Genomic DNA, 25974 nt, shown 5'->3' on the forward strand with positions numbered 1-25974 from the left:
AAATTAAACGGCGTGTGTAAATTGGAAACGCGACGGTTTAGGGCAGGGGCAGTGTCGTCGTCGTCGTCGTCTTCGTCGCGGAGTAAAATGTTAACGGCTGATGTACCACCGAATCAGTCAATCTACATAAAGAATATCAATGAGAAGGTCAATAAAGAAGGTAACGCTATTCATTCGTTATTCTGCTTGCTGTAGTCTGCAGATTCTGCAATGCATAAGTTGCTTGTTCCCTGTTTTGTGAGCTTGCTTCTCTTGAATGTGTTACCGTGTCTTAGGTTCTCTTTAAGGGTTTAAAGTTGCTCGATTTGATGTTTTATGACGGTTAAATTAGATGCCTTTTTTCTAACTGTTAGGGAGTTAGTACTCTATTGATGTTTTCAACGGTTCAACACTTTGTTTTTGTTTTTCCAGAGCTGAAGAGATCTCTTTACTGTTTGTTCTCTCACTTTGGAAGGATACTTGATGTGGTTGCGTTGAAGACTCCTAAGCTCCGGGGACAAGCATGGGTTGTCTTCACTGAAGTCACAGCTGCTAGTAATGCTGCCCGTCAGATGCAAAACTTTCCCTTCTATGATAAGCCAATGGTACCTTTTCTCATGTCTTATGTTCCAGCTCTATCCATTAGAAAGTTGCAGAGATTTACTTAGGAGTGGTAATTGAGTTTGCTTGCTGATTATATTAAATTGAAGGAATATGACGACATTAGATGTTGAGGGCACAAGTGATTGCTAAGTAGTAGACTAGTGAAATCTAAATTGCCATTACACATTACTACTATTCAAATCATGGTGATGTGTGATCTGTTTGGGTGCAGCGGATACAATATGCAAAATCAATGTCAGATTGTGTTACTAAAGCCGAAGGGACTTTTGTTCCTAAAGAAAAGAAGATAAAGCAAGAAGAGAAAGGTTTAACCTTTCGTGTCTATCACAAGTTCAAACTTTTCAGCTCGTTTTATCTTCCTCTTCTACTTTCCATCTGATATTTCATTTTACTTTCAGTTGAAAGGAGGCAACATGCTGAAGAAACTCAACAACCATGCATGCCTACTGGCGCAACCGCTGTGAATGGAAGGCCTGTGGTAATTTCTCTTTCTCGCATCAACCCAAATAACTCAATATTTATTTATCTTCTGACAGACATCGTCGTTGTAAAACTCTTGTTTCTCATCAATTTTGCAGCCGAGTGGGCAAGACACGATTCCACCAAACAACATACTCTTCATTCAGAATCTTCCCATTGAGACGACTGGCATGATGCTTCAGATGCTGTTTGAGCAATACCCAGGATTCAAGGAGATAAGAACGATCGAAGCAAAACCCGGAATTGCGTTTGTGGAGTTTGGAGACGATGTTCAATCTTCTATGGCCATGCAGGCTCTTCAGGGTTTCAAGATCACTCCACAGAATCCAACGGTAATCTCTTTTGCCAAGAAGTGAAAGCCAGAGGTTTGTTGATATACTAATTTGCGGCTGTTTAAAAGCAAAATGTCGTATCATGTTTTGGTTCAATTCCGGTTAGTGGTTTGAAGGACCTAGATAAAGCTTTCTTAGTCTTTAGACCAGAATGTAATGAGATTCGAAAAAATTAGCGTGGTTGGAGAAAATCGCATTTTCAAATGCCTTTTTATTATTAGGACTTAGAGGGAAATTAAAACCACGAATTTAGAATGAGAAGATTATGGGATGTTTCATCAACCAGCCAAAAAATAGTCGGAATCAATAAATAGAAGCAACAAATAGGCTTCATCTCTCTCCTTTTTCTCTCACTTCCCTTTTTGTCTTTGACCTTTTAACAAAACTAAATAGGCTTCATCTCTCTCCTTTTTCTCTCATTTCATTCTACATTTGATGATAGCAAGATTAATCAACGTTTCCCCCAAAATAAAAAACAGAGTCCTCTGTTTTGTTTCTTCATCTCACTAAGAGATTCTCAGTTTTCTCTGTCCACATCAAGTAGTTTCTGCATATTACAGAGCAATTCCCTCTTCCTCCAAGTTCTTCGCACTCGTCTTTTGTACGCACAAAAGATCAGAGCGATGTCAAAGCTAGACATGGATGAGGTGAACTCGATGCAGAAAGGCAAAGTTCATGGGCCTTTCTTGGTGGAAAACATGGTGTGCCAAAAAAACCACATGTTGACCTCAAAAGGTGTTTTCTTGGGCAGTGACCCTCTCAAATACGCAATGCCACTTTTGTTGCTGCAAATGGCCACCATCATCGTCACTTCAAGGCTTCTCTACCACCTTCTCAAGCCCTTGAAGCAAGGCATGATCTCTGCCCAAGTCTTGGTAATAAGTTTGTCTATAATTCTTTCTTTTTCTGTGATGGAAGAGTCCCAGAGGAAAACTTAGGCTAATCTATGGAATCTTGAGCTCTTTTCATTTCTTTCCTTTAATTGAATTTTGCGAAATGTTGTTATCACGCAGGCTGGTATAATCCTAGGACCGTCTTTGTTTGGCCAAAACCTTGCATACAAAGATATGGTATTCCCCATGAACGGAAAAATCACTTTACAAACTCTCGCGAACCTTGGTTTCTTCATCCATCTCTTCCTACTCGGACTAAGAATCGACGCTAGCATCATTCGTAAAGCTGGTTCCAAAGCCATACTCATTGGTACAGCCTCCTACGCCTTCCCGTTCTCCCTCGGTAACCTCACTGTCCTCTTCTTGAAAAACACTTACAAGCTCCCGCCAGACGTTGTCCATTGCATCGGCACAGTGATCTCCCTCAATGCAATGACCTCATTCCCGGTCACCACAACCGTCTTAGCCGAGCTCAACATCCTTAACTCTGATCTTGGACGGTTAGCCACGAACTGCTCCATTGTCTGCGAGGCCTTTAGCTGGGTTGTAGCACTCGTTTTCAGGATGTTCTTGCGGGATGGGACAGCATCTAGCATTTGGTCTTTCGTTTGGGTCTTTGCTCTTATCCTAGTGATTTTCTTCATCTGCAGACCGGTCATCATCTGGCTGACAGAGAGAAGAAGCATTTCTATCGATAAAACAGGTGATATCCCATTCTTCCCGATTGTAATGATCTTGTTGGCAATAAGCTTGACCTCCGAAGTTCTCGGGGTCCATGCGGCGTTTGGAGCGTTCTGGCTCGGAGTATCTCTCCCGGATGGACCTCCGTTGGGGACCGGGCTCTCGACAAAGCTCGATATGTTTGCAACTAGCCTTACGCTCCCTTGTTTCATCGCCATTAGTGGATTGCAGACCAATTTTTTCGTGCTCGGAATGAGCCACGTGAAGATCATTGAGGCCGTGATACTCATCACATACGGCTGCAAATTCCTTGGAACAGCAGCAGCTTCCGCTTATTGCAACATACAAATCAGAGACGCATTTTGTTTGGCCCTCTTGATGTGTTGCCAAGGAGTCATTGAGATCTACACATGCGTCATGTGGAGAGACGAAAAGGTATAATTAGAAGGCCTCCATTATTTATTTGCTTCTCTGATCAAATTGTCTCTAAACGGAAGATCGGTCCATATAATCAATCTCGCAGGTTCTAAACACAGAATGCTTCAATCTCCTTATCATCACGCTCTTGCTCGTGACTGGCATTTCACGGTTCCTAGTTGTATACCTCTACGACCCGTCGAAGCGCTATAGAAGCACGAGCAAGCGAACGATCCTCAATACGAGACAACGAAACCTTCAGTTCCGTCTCCTGCTTTGCGTCTACAACGTCGAAAACGTACCTTCCATGGTTAATCTTCTAGAAGCTTCTTACCCGAGTCGGTTCAGCCCGATCTCTGTCTTCACGCTGCACCTCGTCGAGCTTAAAGGCAGAGCACACGCTGTGCTCGTACCGCATCACCAGATGAACAAACTCGATCCCAACACAGTGCAATCCACTCAAATCGTCAACGGTTTCCAACGTTTCGAACAGCAGAACCAAGGAACCCTAATGGCTCAGCATTTCACAGCTGCAGCTCCATTCTCCAGCATCAACGACGACATTTGCACTCTCGCCCTTGACAAGAAAGCGACGCTCGTTATCATCCCATTCCACAAACAGTACGCTATAGATGGTACGGTCGACCACGTAAACCCTGCAATCCGTAGCATAAACCTTAACGTTCTAGACAAGGCACCTTGCTCGGTTGGAATATTCATCGACCGGGGAGAAACTGAAGGCCGCCGTTCGGTCCTCATGAGCTACACTTGGCAAAACGTCGCAGTGATCTACATCGAAGGCCGAGACGACGCAGAAGCCTTAGCGTTCTCCATGAGAATCGCTGAGCACCCGGAAGTAAACGTCACGATGATCCACTTCCGGCACAAAAGCACCCTCCACCAGAACTACGCAGTAGAAGAGGAATCCGAATTCTCAGAGTCTCACCTTATAAACGATTTCAAGAGCTTCGCGATGAACAAACCGAAAGTTAGCTACAGAGAAGAGATAGTAAGAGATGGCGTGGAAACCACGCAAGTGATTAGTGCACTTGGTGACTCATACGATCTGGTAATTGTGGGTCGTGACCATGACCTTGAGTCGTCCGTACTGTACGGGCTTACAGATTGGAGCGAGTGCCCTGAGCTAGGTGTGATCGGAGACATGTTTGCGTCGCCGGATTTTCATTTCTCAGTACTAGTGATTCATCAGCAAGAAGGAGAGTCTCTAGCGATGGATAATAGCTATGAATTGCCAGTTTCACCTCCTAGGGTTGGGGATCCAAGAGTGCACCCACATTTCTCTGTTGAAGAAGGATTTACTTCGGTTGATCCTCACAACAACCGTTAATTACTGTAGTCTCTCTTTTTGTTTCTACTATTTTATTCAATTTCAACATAAGTAAAGGATGTAGTTTTTAGTGTTTGTTATTCAACTACAGTTTTGTAAGTAAGCGACTGATATTGTAGAACACACACATGTTTTTTGGAAAGGTCAGTTCTGTTATTTTCCATTTTTAATTGGATGGAGAAACAACAAATATTTCATGAATGGAGGAAAGCCACAATTTAGGTAGCAGTTACAGAATATACGCTACACGAAAATGTTAGTACTGTACTACTGTATGACATGCTTAATATTACATGTAAAAAAAAAAAAAGGAAATATGCTTTGAATAAAAAAAGCTAGTCCCATACACAAACAATTAGCCACCCATAGCTATCAACAAAACGACTAGTCGTCAAATCAAATAATCAATCATGACAAATGTCAGTATCATCTAACTACTCTGAAAATGTTAATCAATTTGTCTGTTGTACACTTGTACTCGCATAACCTAATTCATACTTTTTTCAGTTTCTTGTATAAATCATAAATCTCATAAAATATATCTGATTCAGAGATGTGCTTTTAATATGAGACCCCAGAGTTTATTTCGAGAAATTGAAAGTGGGATCGTTTATTCCCAAGATGTGGGGATCTCAAAGTTGCTATTATGTGGACAGAAGCAACGGACGTGTCATGCTTTGACGTGAGAGATTAGTACGTAGCGTCAGATGATTGTGAAAACGAGTGGGTCACTCTCCGATATTCATATTTACAGGCACTACGCTAAGTTTTTTTTCTGCGGTAGATACTAGATACAGCAGATCAGTATAATAACCAACAAATAACATAGTATTGAACTATTGATGATTGTGTTAGAGGAATAAGAAGAGAAATCTACATCATTATCAATATTAATTTCGCTTAAGAACTTATAGCTAGCGAAAGAATTCAAAATTTTGATATATGAATATTTACGTACGTAAAATTGGAAGCATTAATTGCTCAGGCGTATGGAGAAGATGGGCTGTTTGGACCAAACAAAGTAATGCATAGTTGCATACACATTATATTATACTTTTTTTTTTTTTGTGCAAACACACATTATATTATACAAAACAAAAATATTACTAGTAAAAATCGTCGACCATAGAGGAGGGGAATCAAATAGAAGAAAATAGAAAGAGTGATAAAAAAACCAAAAAAAAAATGAATGTCTATTAGAGATGGGGCATAGAAGAGGGAATCCATGTGAAGGCAGCTGATTCAGATGGGCGCGCCAGCTTTCATTTTATCTTTTTTTTTTGGGTCATTTATCTTTAAATGTTTTAATAATAAGAAGAATCATAATGTAGCCTTGCGTCCTGATATTTTATTGCAATCATTTCAATTTTTTTTATAAATATCTTAACTTGTAGTTGTAGACATCTCCAACCTTTTTGTCCAATAACAAAATTATGAACTTCTTTATATTTTAAATTTCCAGCTGATCATAATTTCATCAAACATATAAATTTAATCTAACTAGTAACAGTGAAGTAGTTTTTTTAACTCTTATAAATCTTTTTAGGTTTGAATTTGTGAAAAATTTTGCAACGAATAACAACCACCGTACGTACCTGACATGTTTAGACGAATCGAATCTTAGAATCTTTAATGAGTGTTAAAAAAAATTGTTAACTCATTTATATATAATGTTTAAAGTATCGGTAGCTAAGAGTTGAGAAACAAATCTCTACGCGATAAAATTTTCAATTCATTCTACATGAGAAGATAAAACTGATCATCAATTTACTTCTTTTTAACAAATATTTACAATCATTGATTAGTTTTCATATCCCCTATATGGTTTACATTATAAGTTGTTTTTATTTTACATTATGATTAATGTTTATATTTAGAACGTATGGCTTTTGTAGAAAAAACAAATTCAGTTTCAAAGGCTTTTCGATTGGTCCACTTACATGTGAAAACCTGCACACTAAACTATAATTATTAATTATTATTTCATAACTACCCAATTTATATAATTAAGTCTAATCATTCAAAGTGGTATTTCCGTTAAACACACATTTTATCATAATCATTGATCATAATTTCATTGATGCTCTTTTAGTCTATCATTGGATCACCACACACTTCAATCCCATTTTTTTAAGTTTTTTTAACCGTTCGCGTTCTTCCATATTATTCCATGTAAATAGTGTTAACATGTCCAAAAGAAATTTAACACATCAAATTTTGGCCATAGTTGAATTTATATGTGCAATTTGCTTGTGATTAATGACTGATTATCAGAAATCATTCTCAGGTGACTCAAAATTACAACAACATAATTTCAAACACAGATCCTATCCACATTATATAATTTTTTTTCGTGAAACTTTCCTCAAAAAAAAAAAAAAAAAAAGAGATTAAAAAGAAAATAATCTCTCGAAACATAAGAAGAATTAATCCGGCTTCCGGACAAAAAAACCACCATTAGCTAGAGAGGTAAAGGGAAGAGCCGAAGAGGAATTAATTAAGATCCTCGGTGATACTGTCGAGATGAGGCCGCCACGTGGATACTGACGCCGATCTGCTGTGTCGCCGGCGATGACGGTGTTCTTTACCATCCGAGGCCGACGACACAACTTCTTCTAAGTACTTCTCACACAACTTCACGCATTCAGAATCATCACCTTTAACAACGTCGCCAGTGGCGGCATCGGCTTTAGGGTTTTCGAGAGTCTTTTTACGGCGAGGAGCGTCCTTTCTCCGCCTTTTCTTCTCCGGCAAGGAAGCGTCAGGGATAAGAAAATAGATGCTCCCTCGCTTGAGCTCAGATTCAGGGGACAAGATCAAGATTTTGCGGACAACTCCTTGAGAACATGGTTTGCTTAGGACATGGTTTGGGTTTGCTTGGAGGATCTCTCCGGCGGTTATTGACCGTGTGATCTCCTCAACGTAGCCGTTTAGATGAACGATCCTGATCAAATCTAGTGCTCCACATGGAAGAACACAAGCCAGACAACACCTTAAGCTGTTTCCCATCTCTCTCTCCCCCCCTTTTTTTCTTTCTTTGTTTTGTGTATTTATTATGTATTGATAGTAATATCAGATTTATGGGGAAGAACAAGTTGGAGAAGACGAGGTTATATAGGAGCCAACACTTCACGTAACACCGAAGCGGGCTTGACCATACGTCTTACGGACCGTTAAATGACTGAAATGCCCTCTTGTCTTCTCGTTATTAACTTGATTCCACCCTCATAAATCAGTACCTAAGTAAAAGTTATTTTTATTTTATGCTACATTATTCAAATTCCTATCTCACCAATTGTCCCTTAAAAGTTAAATTAAACTATCTTAAACCCATGTCTTGAAAATATACTACTTCACGAGCCAAAAAACTCGAAACGTAAATACTCCAAATCAATACCAAGAATAGGAAAATCGGTATATTCATACTCCAGCTAAGAGGGTATGTTGAATTCATACACCAACTATGACACTGAACAAATCCATACATTAACTTAGTTAAAATTCAAATTCGCTGCATCAACTTGAGAAACTGTGTATAAACATACACAGGCTGTAACAGTGTTAAGAAACCGTTAGCGGCTGCTTACGTGGAAGCCACGTAAGAAACGACGCCGTTTTGGTGAGACGAAAGAGAGTGATTCTTTTCGTCAAAATGACGTCGTTTCTATCTTCTTCTTCCTTTTTTCTTATTTTTCCGACTCGGGTTTAGGTTTTGTGTTCGCGATTTGGGGTTTCTCAAAATTTCTCTCAATCGATCAAGATGTCTTCATCCTCAGCTTCTTCTCATGGTGATGATAGAGATGGTGCTCATAGTGATGATAGAGATGGTGCTCATAGTGATAGAGATGGTTCTGTTGGCGATGATAGAGATGGTGCTCATAGTGATAGAGATGGTTCTCATGGTGATGATAGAGATGCTCGTAGGGTATTTGTTGACATGGAAGATCGAGTGGAGGGGAACTTAGCAGGTTTTGTTATCATGCTGAGGATACTCCTCCTAACTCAGATTGCGAGGACGTTGAAAGAAGATATATGAGGTGCAAAAAAGGTAGTGGAGAAATAAAATTAGAGCAAGTCTTTGATAGTATAGGTGAGTTTAAAGAAGCTGTGGTTGACTATGCTCTTAAGAATGGAGAGAATATAAAGTTTACAAGATGGGGTTCAGAGAAGAGTGAAGTAAGGTGTTCCATTGGAGGGAATTGCAAATTCAAGATCTACTGCTCCTATGAAGATAAAATTGGAAAGTACATGGTGAAGACATGCAATGATGTCCATGCATGTACAAAGGACGGGTTTAGTAAAGTGATCAAGAGTGGAGTCCTTGCTCAGTTGTTCTTGAATGACATAAGGAAGGATCCGACATTCAAGGCTAAGGCGATGCAAGATGCGATTGAGGAGCGTTACACCATAGTTGCTACTTATGATCAGTGTCGAACAGCTAGAGCAAAAGCATTGAAGATGATTCAAGAGGAATATGATGAGCAATTTGCTCGTCTACATGATTACATGGAACATCTTTTAGAGTAAGTCAAGCTTTTTTTTACTTTGCTTTTCTTATAAATTTGGAGTTAGTCGGTAATATGGGTTTGATTTCTGTTTTGTAGATCAAATCCGGGTTCAACAGTGGAGGTTGGGACATTGACTGATGATGCTGGTATCGTCAGGTTTGATAGGTTTTATGTCTGCTTTGAAGCCCTTCGGAAGACTTGGCTTGCATAAGATCTCAGGAGCCTAGGATTCAACCACCACCACGAGAAGTTACAAAAGGTCCCAAAAAGACAGAAAAAAGAAAGAAGGACAAGAATGAGTCTCCAAAGAAGAAGTCAAAAGGAAAAGAAGAACAAGAACAACCGGAGAAGAGAATCAAAGTTTCAAAAGCTGGACGAGATAGTCGTTGTGGCCGGTGTAGTACCGTCGGTCATAATACTAGAAGTTGTCCGGCTCTGGGAGTTGTTGGTAGAAGGTGGAAGAAGAAGAAAACTGGTGAAGAACCAAGCCAAGGACAAAGCCAAGAACCAAGCCAAGGACCAAGCCAAGGACTTAGTCAAGCACCAACCCAAGGACCAAGCCATGGAATAGAATGAATGAACTGAATAGAAGGAAGTTAGTTTTTTATTTTTGTCCGATGAGATTGAAAGTTTTTGTGGTAATCTCATGGTAGTTTATGGTTGTAGTTCGGTGACTTTCAAGTTTTTGTTGTACTCAAAACATGGCTTCTATTTTTCATCTAATCAAAACTAATTGAAGTTTTATGTTAATCTTAACATAGTTAACAACAAAAACAGTTAACAACTCCATGATTACATGCTTAATCACAACAAAAACACTTAACAACACATTACACAAATATTACATAGTAGACAAAAGCCATAACTAAACCACCACAAACAATCATGTTCTTGAAGCTTCTTAGCTCTTGAATCTCTTTCTCACAAGAACTCACCACACCTTTGAGCTCTACAATATCTTTTTCACATCTTTCTGCGATTTCTTTGATAGCTTCTACCTCATCTAATCCCTTTGCTAAGCTTCCCACTTCTCTTTCTATTTTGTCAACTACACTTTCAACCTCTTCCATCTCTTCAACCATGCTTATGTCGGTCCACTTAAACAAATGATTCAGATTCTAATACAAAAATACACATTATGAGAAGGTTATGAGAACAATTTTCATATGACCAACTATATTGATTACCTCGTCGGATCCATTAGGACAACAATGAAAGAGTCTTCCAGGATTTTTCATTGTGTTTGAAGTCTTCATTATAGAGAATCGACCACATCTACATTTTCGTGGGATTCCTCTTCCAATCACAGTAAATCTATCGCTCACTCCTTCAACAATTAACGGATTCACAGTAAATAATCTTCCTATCAAAATACACAACGAAAAGGAAAATTAAAACATTAGGTTTTCGCACCTGAAGAAGCTGAGGATGAAGACATCTTGATCGATTGAGAGAAATTTTGAGAAACCCCAAATCGCGAACACAAAACCTAAACCCGAGTCGGGAAAATAAGAAAAAAGGAAGAAGAAGATAGAAACGACGTCGTTTTGACGAAAAGAATCACTCTCTTTCGTCTCACCAAAACGGCGTTCTTTCTTACGTGGCTTCCACGTAAGCAGCCGCTAACGGTTTCTTAACACCGTTACGGCATGTGTATGTTTATACACAGTTTCTCAAGTTGATGCAGCGAATTTGAATTTGAACTAAGTTAATGTATGGATTTGTTCAGTGTCATAATTGGTGTATGAATTCAACATACTCCTTAGCTGGGGTATGAATATACCGATTTTCCACCAAGAATACTAGTAAAATTACAAAAGGAATCAAAATATCACGAAAATACATAATACGTTATGCACCAAATGATCTATCACTATCACATTCACATGTGATTTTTGTTAACTCTCTGCAGTTCAGTACGTAGTCTAAGATCTCTGAGCTGAATCTCTCTCTGATAAAGATTAATACTATAGTAAATCAAGCAACGATTTTTAAAAATGTCGAAATTAGTCGAGTAGAGATATTCTAACGCTATGTGACAAATTTTGAAGGGAAAAAACAAAACTTTTTTTTGTTTTCTTTATCGAATAGAACCAAATCTTGAAACTAGGAGCGTGTTGGGATTAGATAAACTACTCGTAATTAATAGTGTGAAGCAATGACTAAAAACTTGGAAACTGAAAAAGGATTATCTATTTAAAATTTCAAGCGTTACTGTACACTACGGATACTTAAGTAGGATTTGATGATATCAATGTTGGAAGTAACAATACATTAACTTTTATTCAAAGAAGTTTCTTTGTTAATATATTCATAACTACATTTTCTCGTTGTCTGTGCTCAAGCTACTTCACTTTTGGAGATATCTATATATAGTGTTAATGGCTTAATGCTGATATATCCCATAAAGTTAGAAAATAATAGTACAGAGAATAATTAGAACTCATTATTATTGTTTACTAGCCGTGAATGTTTAAATGTGTCATTTTTTTCTTTCAAAATTATCTGTTGTTTAGTTTTTTTTTTTTGAAGAAGAAGGGTTTAACTATTGTTATCTTAGGCGTTAATTTACAAAAAGCATGCAAGAACTATGCCCTTTAAAATAGTGTATAGTAATTTGCAAGATCTATTATCTATGACATTTATGGAATATTTCGTATCATACTACTCGCCAAAAAATAGTGGTGCAATTTAATAAAAAGCTACATAATTTAGAAAACTCAATTGGTCGCCATTTGAACAACTGCATGCGGTACGGATCAACACACGTTAGTTACACACCCATATTAATTACGGTGGTTCAAGAACCAACCCGCATGAACAATATTTTTAGAAAAAAAAAATCCAAAAAAGTATGCGATTATGAATTTTATCGCAAAAAAAAAACAAAATCAATCAATACAATCATTTAATACATAAGTTTACTTACAATTTTACAATATTGAGGCATCGGTTGAACGACGTTTACGTTAATAAAAGAAGAAAACTGATTTAAAAAAAAATTAAAGTTTCCTGAAAGAAAAACAGCTGTCATCAAGAACAAAACAATAGTAGTATTATGTAGACATTATTATGAATGTATTTGTCCTTTAAAATATACTACACATTATTCGCTTAATTATATCGATATATTCGTTTACGCCAATATTCAAATGAGTTAAACCATAATAGCACTGTCAAATGTAGGAACCATTTAAGTATGTTTATTTGTAGTAGTAGTAGTACTTAAAATTAAATTATTGTGTTGCTTTTAAGGCGTTCTGTTAATGACGATTCTCGCATACTAATTTAAAGTCAATACCGTACGTACGTTATGTACTTAACTAAGATATCTACAACTTGCCGGGCTATATAGATTATATGCAGTTGAAGACCCGTTGGTCTCGGGGTTTAATGAGCAATTAAGCTTACTTGATTAAGCAAGAGAAGGGGATCAGGGGACAAGTAATCCGCAGGACCACATCAATAGTTATATATATTTTTACATTTGAATAAAAGAATTACTTGAATAACTTTCGTACGAGCTAGTACGTAAACCAAAACTGATTATTTACTGGTTTCGAAAAAAAGAGGAGTTCACTCAGTCACTCTTTAAGTTCTAAGTTAGGATATTTATGTAAAATAATTAGGTTCTCACAATGCATTCACTTGCTTTACATTCAAACTTGATAAGGCTCCTTTTAACTCATGATTGAGACATTTATACGAAAACCAACAAAATTTTGGTTGTAACCACTAACCAGTACTTATATAATCTTTGAACGTCAACTATATATAATATCATCTCTAATGTATATCTCTATTTTTTCCTCTAAAACAGAGTAATTCAAAAATAAAGCATTGTTTTGCTCCAATGTATTACTCTATTTTCAATTCTAAAATAGAGTTAGTGTAAAAAATAGAGGTGCTCTATATATAGAGCAATCCTATCATTTTCTCTATTTTAAAGTAAAATATAGAGTAGGATTGAAGCAAATGTTGATCTATAATAGAGATTTTGACTCTAAAATAAAGTGGGGTTGAAGATACCTTAAGGGATAATTAAATGGAACATGTCACTTTACTTGTGCAATTTAGCTTTAAAATAATGAAGACACGTTATATATTGTGATTGCCTATATTATTTCAACTGAACTTTGTCACTCTTTCAATCGAATTATATGAGTATCCGTTTAGCAATGAATTGGTTACATTCAATTTTGGCACAACAATGTAAGTATGTAACTCGTTTTTTAAAGTTTTTTCTATAACATATATCTTCTCAGAAAACAAAACCAAAATATTAGAATAAACATAATTAGCTATATCAACAATACGAGGACATATTAATTGAACAAAAAAATCTGGTGGCAGAAAACTAATCTTAGAAACGAATTAACGACATGAAAGAAGAACCTTCGTCGTACGGAGGTTTCAGGCACCGACGACGTACGATAGGCGCACGAAACATATTTAATGGGAGATTAATAAATTTCGTAATTAATAATACTAGCTATGTCTAATCAAAGAGTGGCGAATTAACTTAATTAAAACATATATGAGAGAGATTATGGCCGTGTGTGCGGCACAATGTGTTAAAGACTAAATCTTTCTTACGGATCTTTAAATAGGTTTACGTACTGGGATCATAATTGAAGAACGTGAGGCAAACCTGTCTTGTTCCACAAATTCACAACTTCCACGGTGGATCTTTAACCACTTATAATAAAGGTTGTAGACTTGTAGTGTTTAAATTGATTTAAGCATTTGTCAAAAATTTCCGCTTTTCTCAATTATCGAATACGTTATTCTTGTCTTTTTACGCATTTCTAATAATCAATCATAACTCAGATTGCAGTTAAACGATTTGAACCATATTTCTTAATTTTCAGGATGAATCACTTGATCAATAGTGATGGATGCATCATGAATTGGTTGTGAATATATATATGGGTTAACATCTTCGAAAATATTTCAATGTTTTGGTTAACTTTTATAATAAAACACGTCTATGGAATGATATGGTGTTATAGGGGGGACGTACCTGATCGAATAAAGACAAACCAATCCAATAATTAAAAGCTTTGGCATAGATATTGGAGATATCTCCAGCCTAGAACACACGTTTGTTTAGATTTACCCTCGTGTGCAATATCTCTTTTCTTTCTGTTTTAGACCGTAAATAAATTCCGTAATCTTAATTTGGATATCATGCTGCACGAACTTCTATTAATCCAAAATCGTTGCCGTGTTAGTTCTTTGTAGAATCCACTTTTTAAAGAGATACTACCAAGATATCAACATTAACAACCACAATATATTATTGGTATATAATTTTTTGCATGATCTCGTGGGTTTCCTAGTACGTATATTTTAACGTTTTAGAGGATATGTGCATGTCTTCGTTTGGTCGTTAGGTTTACTATTGACCATTTATCGACTCTCATTATCGACCATATAAATTTTGTTGTGATCAAGTAACTCCATTTTATAACTATTTTTATCTCGCTGAATGTAAGATTTTTTTTTTTTTTCGGTGCTGTGTAGTGGTTATCACTGAATGTAAGATGCATGCCTTTAATTTTCGTAGATGAGTTCGGACTTCGGACAACGGGACAAGTGAATGAGTGATCATAATTCATAATGAGAAGTTAATATAGTCAGTCTGATGAACTCGAAAAGAGATCTAGAGTGGGTTAGAAAGTTAAATTGAGATACATATTGTGACCAGATGAAGCATATTTGACTCTTTTTTTCTTTGGCATTACTCTCATGGAACAAGCGTAAATGCTAAGTGGAGAGGTTAAACTACTATAACAACTCTCATACTCAAAATTCCGGCGTCAGCAAATGACTACCAAGTCCAACAGTCTTTTATGGGCTCTCTAAGAAGCCCATTTTTATTGGCCCCTGTAATAAGTTCTTCGATCGCTAGGAGTTTTTGACCAAAAAGTCAACAATTCAACGTCATATATAGTAGACTCCATAAACAGAAGGTCCTATAAAGTGGCAAAAATTTAAGAGAGAAGAAGAGACAAGATGTTGATCCATGTTATTATATTCATGATCATAACCACGATCCTAGAATCGACGTCATGTCATACAAATGTAAACGTGGCCAACAATATTAACGTATCATTGATCCCGGCGATACTTGTCTTCGGCGATTCCACAATAGACACTGGCAACAACAACTACATCAAAACAATCATCCGGGCTAATTTCCCTCCTTACGGCTGCAATTTCCCCGGCCATAACGCTACCGGAAGATTCTCCAACGGTAAACTCATACCAGACTTTATAGCATCTCTTTTGGGAATCAAAGACACCGTTCCTCCTTTCCTCGACCCCCATTTGTCAGATTCCGATATCCTCACCGGAGTGTGCTTTGCTTCTGCTGGTTCCGGTTACGACACCCTCACAGATCGAGTAACTTCAACTCTATCCGTCTCTAAACAGGCGAATATGCTCAGAAGCTACGTGGAGTGGCTGAGTCAGATCGTCGGGAAAGAGAAAGCGGCCACGATAGTCAGCGAGGCTCTGGTGATTGTAAGCTCAGGAACTAACGATTTTGATCTAAATCTCTACGACACTCCTTCTCCTCGTCACAAGCTCGGCGTTGATGGCTATCAAAGTTTCATTCTCTCCAGTGTACACAACTTCGTTCAAGTAAATAACAATTTCTATCATCTTTATTATCCAAGTTACTTTTTGTTTACGTATACGAAATTTGATTCAATATTTTTTTGGTTATGTGGATGTGTATATATAATTAATTATATAAAGGAACTATATGACATTGGGTGCCGTAGAATAATGGTGTTGGGACTACCGCCGGTAGGGTGTTTACCGATTCAAATGACGATGGCTATGCAAAAACAGAACAAGAGAAAATGCATCGACAAACAAAACTCAGATTCACAGGAGTTTAACCAGAAGCTTAACAATTCCCTAACAGATATGCAATCCAATCTCACCGGCAGTGTCATCTTTTACGGAGATATCTACGGAACATTGTTTGACATGGCCACTAATCCCCAGAGATACGGTAACGCTACGTTTCCTTTCATCCCATGCACATTACGTTTCGCACTAAATCTAGCTCTCCTAGCGTTTTTATCAATTGCACATTTATCTTAAAAATTTGCCATTCGACAGCCTTTTTCTAATTGTATAATATTTTATAAATATACATATGATGTCTAAATAAGATATTTTACATGTAACAGTATTAGATAAAATGCAAAATAAGAAAAACAATCAAACTCAAACCATAGTCAATCTTTCATCCAATATCAAGTACGCGTAAATTATTTTTAAAAACTTTAAATCAATACGAATGTAATTAATATTTCATTTTATTACAAAGTAGTATAAAGTGACTGATATAAAGGGACAGGAATAAAGGAAACGACGAGAGGATGCTGCGGGACTGGAGAGATGGAGCTATCATACTTGTGCAATGCTTTAACTCGGACTTGTCCTGACCCTAACCAGTTCCTTTTCTGGGACGACATTCACCCTTCCCAAGCTGCTTACATAGTGGTCAGTCTCAGTCTTGTTGAACAAATTCTCCACGTACTCTCTTGATTTTCATTTTTGCTTCCATATGTTAATTTGTACTAAGGAGGTTAATCAATCTATATTTCCCTCTTGCTTCATATTAATCTTAACGTGTTTGCATAAGCTAGTCCTTACATGTCCTTTTTTATACTACCTACTGTGTTACTTGTAACTCTATAGCACAATTCATGTGAGACGTGGCTTTGGCTTTCGTTTGGTACCCCTCTAGAATTCATCTTCATGGAAATATTCAAATAAAAAAAGAAAATTGCAAACACTTACAATAGACCTACATCCATGAATATTATTCACTCAAGGAAAAAAAAAAACAGAATGATTCACAATTTTACAGATTTGTGGATAAAGAACAACCGTTTCTTTCTTGTATATTAAATTTAATCAACTTGAGCTTTCCTTGAACAACCGTTTAATCATCATCTCCAAATCTTCAACAGTATAAGCAATAAACGGCTCTCCACGCCTCCCATTAATCTCTGGCGACTCCTTCAATTTTCTGATGAAACTCGAGTACGCCGGAGACACAATTCCGTTAACGGAGCTTCTTAACTCTTCCCTCAATTGCCCATCAGTTACAACCCATTGAGATTGGATCTTACACACCTCATCGAACTGGGCTTTGAACAATCTAAGGTTCTCTACTAACTTTGGATACGGAGCCTCGGTCCTAAGGAATCCCACCACTTGGTTCCACGAGCTCCTTCGGTAATTAGAATGGTACTGCCTCAGTTTCGCCGTCTGCTTCACAATCCAATCTTCTCCTAGGATCGAACCGAGCTCGTTATCAGTCACCTTATCAAGAATATACTTGCCATTGTTCATCATGAACAAGAAGCACAAAGACGGATCACGGTAAGTTCTTTTCTTGCCTTCCAAGTTACTCTCCAACAACTCCAAAACCCATCTGAGTTGCACAGACAAAGCACTCGCATCTGGTCCTGCTTCGTTCCCAGTCTGTTCAAGGATCTGCTCCAACGACTGCCGCGATTTACACGCAGCACGCAGATAATTCATCACGTACCGTGTAATAGGGTGAATCCCACCGCCAGGAAACGCGGTTTTGGGAGGGTCACGACGGATCAAGTTCTCGAGCTCCATAAATATCCCTCTAATCGCTTCCCCTAAACGTTTATGAATCGCGACCGCCTCATGCCTTAGAGGCAAACAGTATCTATCTGAGAATAACGTTTCCATCTTAGGAATTAGGTCTTGCATCGTTTCGTATAAGTCCATAACCTTAAACAAACGTTCAGGCAAACGGCTCCCTAAAGCGATCGCGTCTGCGAAATTCAGAAGCTGTGTGGTCGTTCCACGACAAACTTCCATGAAAGAGAGATCAGTTACAGAGGAAACAGAGAGATCAGAGAAAACGCGGTCGCAGAGAAGACGCTCGCTAGGGAAGAAAACGCGGAAGACCAAAGTAACAGCTTTGATCCAACGGTCGATTTCGTCTTCAAGATCTTGCCATGGAGTCTCTTGAACTTGCTCCATACTTAGTCCTCTGAGATGCAGCCTCGACAAACTCTCCTCTAGAAACTCTCTCCGTCGACTGCTGTACACTCTTGAACACTCTTTCCCAAATCCACCAGCGACCATCCTCACAGCGATCGCGTTTAGATCGCCAATAACGCTAGATTGTAACGCCTCAATCACTATTTTGTAATCGGTCACCGGACGGGCTATTATTACCTATTTCAGTATGAAATCAAAATTGTAAACCGGTTTGTCTAATTCTAATTCCAAACTATGCAAATCAAATTAAATTGGAAATTACTTAATTACCCCGTAGCTTGTGACGTTGTCTTCTTCTTCGCCGGAGAAGTCATCGTCGTCCGAGTCAAACGAGTCAGGGGCACGGTCCACTACATAACCAAACTCTTCCTGAAGCCTAAACATCACTTGTTGAATCAAATCATCGGCACGGGAGAGACAGACGGCGACGGATTTATCACCGGCCATGGATCTCAAGTCTCCGGCAATCGCAATTAGCTCGTCAACAGAGTCGAGGAAGGTGCGCGAGTCAACGGGATCGGACCAGATGGGGCGATCCTCGACGATGTAGCCAGAGATCTGTCTCTCTAAGGAGTTAAGTGATCGGTCAAGGTTATGAAGGTTTGCGCCGCCGCGGGAATGGGTGGGTCGAGGGTCACCGCCGCGGTTTCCGGAAGCGCCATAGCCAGAGAGAATCTGTAAAATATCTCCGGCGGCGCTTGGATCCTTGCCGAGGGCTCTGGCGATGTCTCTGGCGGCGGCGTAAAGATTCTCGTCACCGGCTTGAGCCATGGGAATTAATAAATATTTAGGGGGAAATTATGGAATTGGGTGAATAGAGACGAAACAACACATAGAAGACGAAGAAGACTATAATAATATGGACAAGTCTTCGGAACTACCATGTCTGACGACTTAGACGCGGGAACCATGTCTGACTTAGTTGTGTGTTTTCTCCTGTTTGTATTTTAATGGAATCTGTGTATTTTTCATATTGCCACAACCACGACTTTGTCTTCGTTTCTATTTTTTTTTTCTTCTGTCTTGTTTGGTGTTTCCAGAACGTGAACGCTTTTTACCGACCGCCGTTATGCGTTCTGCGTTTGTTCAATACCCCCAAATGGTCTAAATTTTAGAATCGTGGGAATTGGGTTATGGGCTAATGACTGTCGAGATCAACTTTCAGAGTTGGGTCCAACGGACATATCTGTTAATTTGGGATCGAGAAGTTTCGTTATAGGTTGAGGAGAGGCCCAATCTTTTTTTAATTATTCATTGAATAAGGATTTGATACTGTAATTAAATAAATGTTGTTAAGAAAATGTAAAATATAACATCTATAAACACTAGAAAATTAAAATCACGTCTAAGAAAACCTAATAAGTTTAAAAATCACATTAGAAATAAAATTTTAACATTTTTAGGTTGATTAAATTACATTACGTGGACATTTCCCAACTCAAAATCCCTTAATAGTAAAGATCAAATGATTAGAGAGAATCATAATACCTAATTAATTAGTCTAGTGGTTGCACCAAATCAACTTTGTTGCTCGTGCTGACTTTACTAGTTCCACATTCTATTTTCAAATTTATTTTGTATTTAACAGAAATTGTCCACTAACTAACAAACTCACACAAAGCTCTGTTACTTACCCCTTTAGTCCCAGTGTGTGTGTATTAGTGTATATATATATATCTCTCATTCCCTTTCCTCTGGACTCAAAAACCAGAGAGCTTCAACACTACGATATGAAGTCTCAGACTCCAACAAATCTCGGACGAGTCTCTATCATTTTAGTTCTTGCTTGTTGCACTTTTCTTGCTTCCCTCACTTCAGCTGAAGTTCACGTCCGTGAATTCGTGGTAAGTTGAGTCAAGCTTCCTTCATTTGATTAATATCTCTTTCAAATGTTTTAATCACATCCATGGTTTGAATCAACGTTACCTAGATCGAGGCAAAACCAGTGAAGAGGCTGTGCAGAACTCACCAGACCATCACCGTGAATGGTCAGTTCCCCGGTCCAACACTCGAGGTAAGAAACGGTGACTCGCTAGCCATCACGGTCATCAATAGAGCTCGTTACAACATCAGTCTCCACTGGTAAAAAAAAAAGATTCAATCAGCTTTATTTGGTAGATAACTTGTCATTCAAGAAACAAACATTTTGATATATGCTCTGTTTTGGGGGACAGGCATGGAATCCGACAGCTGCGAAACCCGTGGGCTGATGGACCAGAGTACATAACTCAATGTCCAATCCAGCCGGGACAAAGCTATACATACAGAATCAAGATCGAAGACCAAGAAGGTACACTTTGGTGGCACGCTCATAGCCATTGGCTTCGAGCTACCGTCTATGGAGCTCTAATCATTTACCCTCGTCTCGGTTCTCCTTACCCTTTCTCAATGCCTAAACGTGACATCCCAATTATTCTCGGTAATTTCATGAAAACTTTATATATACATATACAAGTTTAAATTTATGAATAAGTATATTTAATTAGTATTTGAAGAGAACAGGGGAGTGGTGGGATAGAAACCCTATGGATGTTCTGAGGTTAGCCCAATTCACAGGAGCAGCACCAAACGTCTCAGACGCTTACACCATCAATGGCCAACCAGGCGATCTCTACCGCTGCTCTAAGCCCGAGACCGTCCGATTTCCTATTGTCCCTGGCGAGACGGTTCAGCTTCGTCTTATCAACGCCGCCCTGAACCAAGAACTCTTCTTCACTGTTGCCAACCACCAGCTCACTGTGGTCGAGGTAGATTCTGCTTACACTAAGCCTTTCACCACAAACGTTGTCATGCTCGGTCCAGGTCAGACCACAAACGTCCTCATAACCGCTAATCAACGCCCTGGCCGTTATTACATGGCTGCGCGGGCCTACAATAGCGCAAACGCTCCCTTTGACAATACCACCACAACTGCTATTTTGGAATACGTCAACGCACCTAGTGGACGCGGCCAGATCACACCCGTTTTCCCGGTTTTGCCAGGGTTCAATGACACCGCTACTGCAACCGCTTTCGTCAACCGTTTGCGGTACTATAAGAGAGCTCCAGTGCCACTCAAAATCGACGAAAATCTATTTTTCGCAGTTGGGTTGGGACTAATAAACTGCACCAACCAGAACAGTCCGCGATGCCAGGGACCGAACGGAACGCGGTTTGCTGCAAGCATGAACAACGTCTCATTCGTTCTTCCTCGGACTAATTCGGTGATGCAAGCCTATTACCAAGGAATCCCCGGAATTATAACCGCAGATTTCCCGCCGGTTCCTCCTGTTCAATTCGACTACACAGGAAACGTAAGCCGTGGACTTTGGCAACCCGTAAAGGCCACAAAGGCTTACAAGCTTAAGTACAAGGCCAATGTTCAGATTGTGTTGCAGGACACGAGCATTGTCACACCCGAGAACCATCCTATGCATCTTCATGGGTACCAGTTTTATGTTGTTGGGTCGGGTTTTGGGAATTTTGACCCCAAGAGAGATCCGGCTAGCTTCAATCTGTTTGACCCACCGGAGAGGAATACTATTGGAACCCCTCCCGGTGGATGGGTGGCCATCCGATTCGTTGCTGACAATCCAGGTAAATTGATAATGCTTTAATCTTGATCATTAGACGCTCTAAATATATATTAGTCCACTTGTTTTTTTTTTTTTTCTGACAATTCTTTCTAATAAAATCGTTGTAGGAGCTTGGTTTATGCATTGTCACATTGACTCACATCTAGGATGGGGTTTGGCGATGGTTTTCCTAGTCGAAAATGGAGTGGGTCAGCTCCAGTCGGTGCAGCCTCCGCCATTGGATCTCCCAAGATGCTAGATATGGTCGCTCGATTTCTAATTTGATAAAACATATTTCATGTTTGTCTCGTTTTTAGGTTATGTGGGTTTATCTTAATCAGAAAGCTTCTTTCTGCGTGTCTATTGAGAGGAGTAAAATGTGTATATCATTTGAAGTTAATGTACTCGTTCGTCTTTCCCATGTAAACTCTCCATAACGTTCACGTCAGGACCTCAGATCCCAACCCAAAACGATTTGGTAGATACCATGAAATTTTCAAAAGAAAAGGACTAAAAATGAAAAAGAAAACGAAAGTTAAATAATTTGGAAAAGAAAAACAAATGAATACTTTGAAATAGTGACTATATTTACTTATGTGAAAGTGAAATACAGTAAACTATAAATAATATATGATTTATTATTATAAAACATGTTTAAATTTATATTTTAATATTAGGTGCTCCAATATTTAATATTTAATCTTACGAAATTAAATTAAAGCGTATTTTATTGCAGATTTGTTTTTTTAAAAGGTTTTTGGTTAATACTAGTAAATACTATTCTTGGGGACTTTTCTCATAAAAACAAAAAGACCATCTTTTTTTCCTTTTTTCGCTTTGTGACCTTTTTATCTTCTATATAATAAAACGAAAGTACACAATTTTTTTTTTGTAGACTATATAATTTTTATAAGTTGATTACAAAATGGGTTATAGATTAAATATAAGTTGATTACAAAAAAAAAGTTTATAGATTAATTGGTCAATCTGTAGGCTATGTGAATAAATATCCCAAAAAATCCTCTTAAAGAGAATATTCCAATAATTTATATAATTTCCAAAATAAAATCTTTAGTATTTCATGTATTGTTACAAATATATACTGTTAGACATAAAAAATAGATCGTTAGGCGTAAAAAGGAATAAAATCTTGGCAATTTATCACACTTAACGTGATTTACGAAATATTATTGTGCAGTTGAAAATAAAATCTTACCTAAGCACTGGTCATATCATAAAACTTTCACCAAACATGTTCAAAAATTAAAATAAAAACAAACAACAAACATAACCGTTTCTCATACATGAAATTACAAAATTAACAATATAAAAATTATAAAATAAGTGTTTTTTTCAAACCATCATATTTAGCATATAATTTTATTGCATAATCTTTTATCCAAATTTTTTTAAAAAATAATTATATAAATTATATTTTATTTTAAAATTATAATATAAATAAAGAAAATTTCAACCCGTGCTGTTTTCATTCAAAAAAAAAAAACAAAAAGAAAAACAAAATTTGAGAGGAAAAAACCTCAGCCAGTAGATATGATAAAAGGGATTTGATACTCAGCAGCATGCATTTAGAGACAAGTCACAAATTTGAGACCAGACGAACACAAATGTTAAGTGATTTCTTCAAACCTCTGGTGGATCATTGCTTCTCCACCTCCAATGGCTTCTCTTTACCTCAATTCCTTACTCCCGCTTCCTCCTAATTCTCATCCCCATAAACTTATCGAACCTTCTTCTTCCTCTTTGTTGAGCTCTTCCAATAGTAACGAAGTTTCTCTGAAGCCGATTGTCATCAATGGAGACCCACCCACTTTCGTCTCTGCTCCTTCTCGCCGTATTATCGCAGGTTCGCCACCAAATATCTGATAAAGTTTCAATCTTTTTGTTAAAAACGACAGCAAAACTAAGTTGTGGATATGCTCTCACAGTTGGAGACCTTCACGGCGATTTGGGTAAAGCCAGAGATGCACTTCAGATGGGCGGCGTCTTGAGCTCCGATGGACGTGACCAGTGGATCGGCCAAGACACTGTATGTCTTCACTTAACCACATTTGCTGACCCTAGTGGAACAACAGAGTTACAGTTTCTGATACATTAGTTGATAGTTTGGTTTTGATTTGCCCGTTAGCAGTTTATAATGGGATATTTCTTATACTGCTTCATATCTCTTGGGTTGAGTCCTTATGAGTTTGAGTCCATAACATATGCGGTCTTTATGAGGTTGAGTCCGTATGAGTTCCCTCCAGCTTATGTGAATTCAATATATGAAAATATACAGGTACTAGTTCAGGTAGGAGATATACTGGATCGTGGTGATGATGAAATTGCAATACTTTCTTTGTTAAGATCACTTGATGTTCAGGCCAAGGCTAATGGTGGAGCTGTTTTCCAGGTTTTGAATGCTATCATCATACTTGAATTTGATTAGTATGTGTTAGCAACTTGTGCACATTTTGATTTACTTAGAGTAATTATTAATTCTGTCAGGTTAATGGGAACCATGAGACGATGAATGTTGAAGGGGATTTCAGATATGTTGATGCTAGAGCATTTGATGAATGTACAGATTTTCTTGACTACTTGCAAGACTATGGTCAAGACTGGGACAAAGCGTTTACTAATTGGATTTCTGAGTCTAGACAATGGAAAGAAGATAGGAGAAGTTCTCAAACTTATTGGGATCAATGGAATGTAGTAAAGGTACTTCATTTTGCTGTGTCCTTTCTGAGTCCTCTAAAGTTTCTCTACTTGCCTGTTAAACAAAAAGCCTTTGGAAACTATTTAGGACAGAGGCAAAAGGGAGTGATTGCAAGGTCGATTCTTTTCAGACCAGGTGGTCGATTAGCATGTGAATTGGCGCGTCACGGAGTTGTTCTCCGCATTAATAACTGGGTCTTCTGCCACGGTGGTCTCCTTCCTCACCATGGTAAGGATAAGCTGTTTGTCTATCTCAGTCCTCTCAGTGTTGAGAGACGTGTTTTTTTTTGGATTTTATCATGACTAATTATGATGTACTTGCGCAGTTGCATATGGCGTAGAGAGGATAAATAGAGAAGTGTCTACTTGGATGAGAAGTGCTACTAACTATGAGGACAGTCCTCAGATGCCGTTCATTGCCACTCGTGGATATGACAGTGTGGTCTGGAGCCGTCTTTACTCAAGAGAGACTTCTGAGCTGGCAGACTATCAAATTGAGCAGGCAAGTTGAAACTGAATCACCAAAATCTCAAAACTATTACTAACATAACAGGTATCATCATCAGCGGACTAATGTGATTCCTGACTTCTTCGTTTATACCAGGTAAGTAGAATTCTCCAGGACACTCTTGAAGCTGTCGGTGCCAAGGCAATGGTGGTCGGGCATACTCCCCAGTTATCTGGCGTTAACTGGTACATTTATCGAACTTTAAACTCGTAATAAATCTTAATCACAAGCTATCCATACAGTTCTATAATGGAAAATGGGTTTTCTCTTGTTAGTGAATATGGTTGCGGCATATGGAGAGTCGATGTGGGAATGTCCAGTGGTGTTCTTGACTCTAGACCAGAGGTATTAAACAAGCTTGGTTCTTGACTCGTCGCCTTTTTAGGTCTCTGTTACATGTATTCTCAGAGATGATGACCAACAATGGCGTTGCTTCTCCAGGTTCTAGCGATAACAGGGGACAAAGCTAGAGTCATACGGAGCAACAGGGACACATTTCATGAACTTGAAGTTGCAGATTACATATAAAAAAAGCTTTGAAAGACGAGACACAGACTCTCATGTTCAAGATTCACACTTGTAGCCATATTTCTCAATGATAAACAAAAAACAAGGCCAGCTTAAGTTTAAGAAAAGACCCAAGATGAGAGACAGATGCAGTTGAATGAGGCCTGACTTTGAAGTTTGAACTCTATGTATGTATGTGTATATATGTATGTGAGTCATCAGAAACATACTATAATCATCTACTAAAGGGTTTGTATAGCAAAAACACTGGTTACTGTTAGTCTATTTACCAACCATATGTGGATTCTGTGTTACCTATTCTGCTGTAGCTGTACCAACACTCAAGACTCAAGAGG

The 25974-nt window shown here is 38.2% G+C and overlaps 7 protein-coding genes across 7 annotated transcripts; 5 read left to right on the forward strand and 2 right to left on the reverse strand.

Moving 5' to 3' along the window:
- The first annotated feature begins 20 nt into the window (after positions 1-20).
- Positions 21-1619, forward strand: LOC104739260 (U2 small nuclear ribonucleoprotein B'' 2). Its single transcript, XM_087484164.1, has 5 exons — positions 21-160; positions 412-584; positions 815-908; positions 1002-1081; positions 1182-1619. Exons 1-5 carry the CDS (start codon positions 88-90, stop codon positions 1437-1439), a joined length of 678 nt encoding a protein of 225 aa, XP_087340290.1. The 5' UTR covers positions 21-87; the 3' UTR covers positions 1440-1619.
- On the forward strand, positions 1287-4917 carry LOC104739261 (cation/H(+) antiporter 14-like). The gene is made up of 3 exons (XM_019235281.2): positions 1287-2290; positions 2429-3424; positions 3513-4917. Exons 1-3 carry the CDS (start codon positions 2039-2041, stop codon positions 4752-4754), a joined length of 2490 nt encoding a protein of 829 aa, XP_019090826.2. The 5' UTR covers positions 1287-2038; the 3' UTR covers positions 4755-4917.
- A 2069-nt stretch (positions 4918-6986) lies between these two features.
- LOC104739262 (uncharacterized) lies at positions 6987-7843 on the reverse strand. The gene has a single exon (XM_010459556.3). The coding sequence runs from the start codon at positions 7761-7763 to the stop codon at positions 7248-7250; it is 516 nt and encodes a 171-aa protein (XP_010457858.1). The 5' UTR covers positions 7764-7843; the 3' UTR covers positions 6987-7247.
- Positions 7844-15244: 7401 nt separating this feature from the next.
- Positions 15245-16931, forward strand: LOC104739263 (GDSL esterase/lipase At1g06990-like). Its single transcript, XM_010459557.3, has 3 exons — positions 15245-15910; positions 16028-16289; positions 16641-16931. The coding sequence occupies exons 1-3, from the start codon at positions 15281-15283 to the stop codon at positions 16829-16831; spliced, it is 1083 nt and encodes a 360-aa protein (XP_010457859.1). The 5' UTR covers positions 15245-15280; the 3' UTR covers positions 16832-16931.
- Positions 16932-17035: 104 nt separating this feature from the next.
- Positions 17036-19414, reverse strand: LOC104739264 (exocyst complex component EXO70B2). The gene is made up of 2 exons (XM_010459558.3): positions 18605-19414; positions 17036-18511 (listed from the first exon to the last, which is right to left on the reverse strand). The coding sequence occupies exons 1-2, from the start codon at positions 19103-19105 to the stop codon at positions 17204-17206; spliced, it is 1809 nt and encodes a 602-aa protein (XP_010457860.1). The 5' UTR covers positions 19106-19414; the 3' UTR covers positions 17036-17203.
- Positions 19415-19952: 538 nt separating this feature from the next.
- LOC104739265 (laccase-3-like) lies at positions 19953-22309 on the forward strand. The gene is made up of 5 exons (XM_010459559.2): positions 19953-20178; positions 20265-20416; positions 20509-20753; positions 20837-21910; positions 22017-22309. Exons 1-5 carry the CDS (start codon positions 20065-20067, stop codon positions 22145-22147), a joined length of 1716 nt encoding a protein of 571 aa, XP_010457861.1. The 5' UTR covers positions 19953-20064; the 3' UTR covers positions 22148-22309.
- A 1067-nt stretch (positions 22310-23376) lies between these two features.
- On the forward strand, positions 23377-25936 carry LOC104739267 (shewanella-like protein phosphatase 1). Its single transcript, XM_010459561.3, has 9 exons — positions 23377-23752; positions 23835-23935; positions 24185-24298; positions 24394-24606; positions 24697-24832; positions 24930-25105; positions 25208-25296; positions 25387-25456; positions 25553-25936. Exons 1-9 carry the CDS (start codon positions 23566-23568, stop codon positions 25637-25639), a joined length of 1173 nt encoding a protein of 390 aa, XP_010457863.1. The 5' UTR covers positions 23377-23565; the 3' UTR covers positions 25640-25936.
- Positions 25937-25974: the final 38 nt, after the last annotated feature.

The sequence above is a fragment of the Camelina sativa genome, chromosome 14, assembly GCF_030686135.1.
Source record: "Camelina sativa cultivar CO46 ecotype springtype chromosome 14, ASM3068613v1".
Classification (NCBI taxonomy): Eukaryota; Viridiplantae; Streptophyta; class Magnoliopsida; order Brassicales; family Brassicaceae; genus Camelina; species Camelina sativa.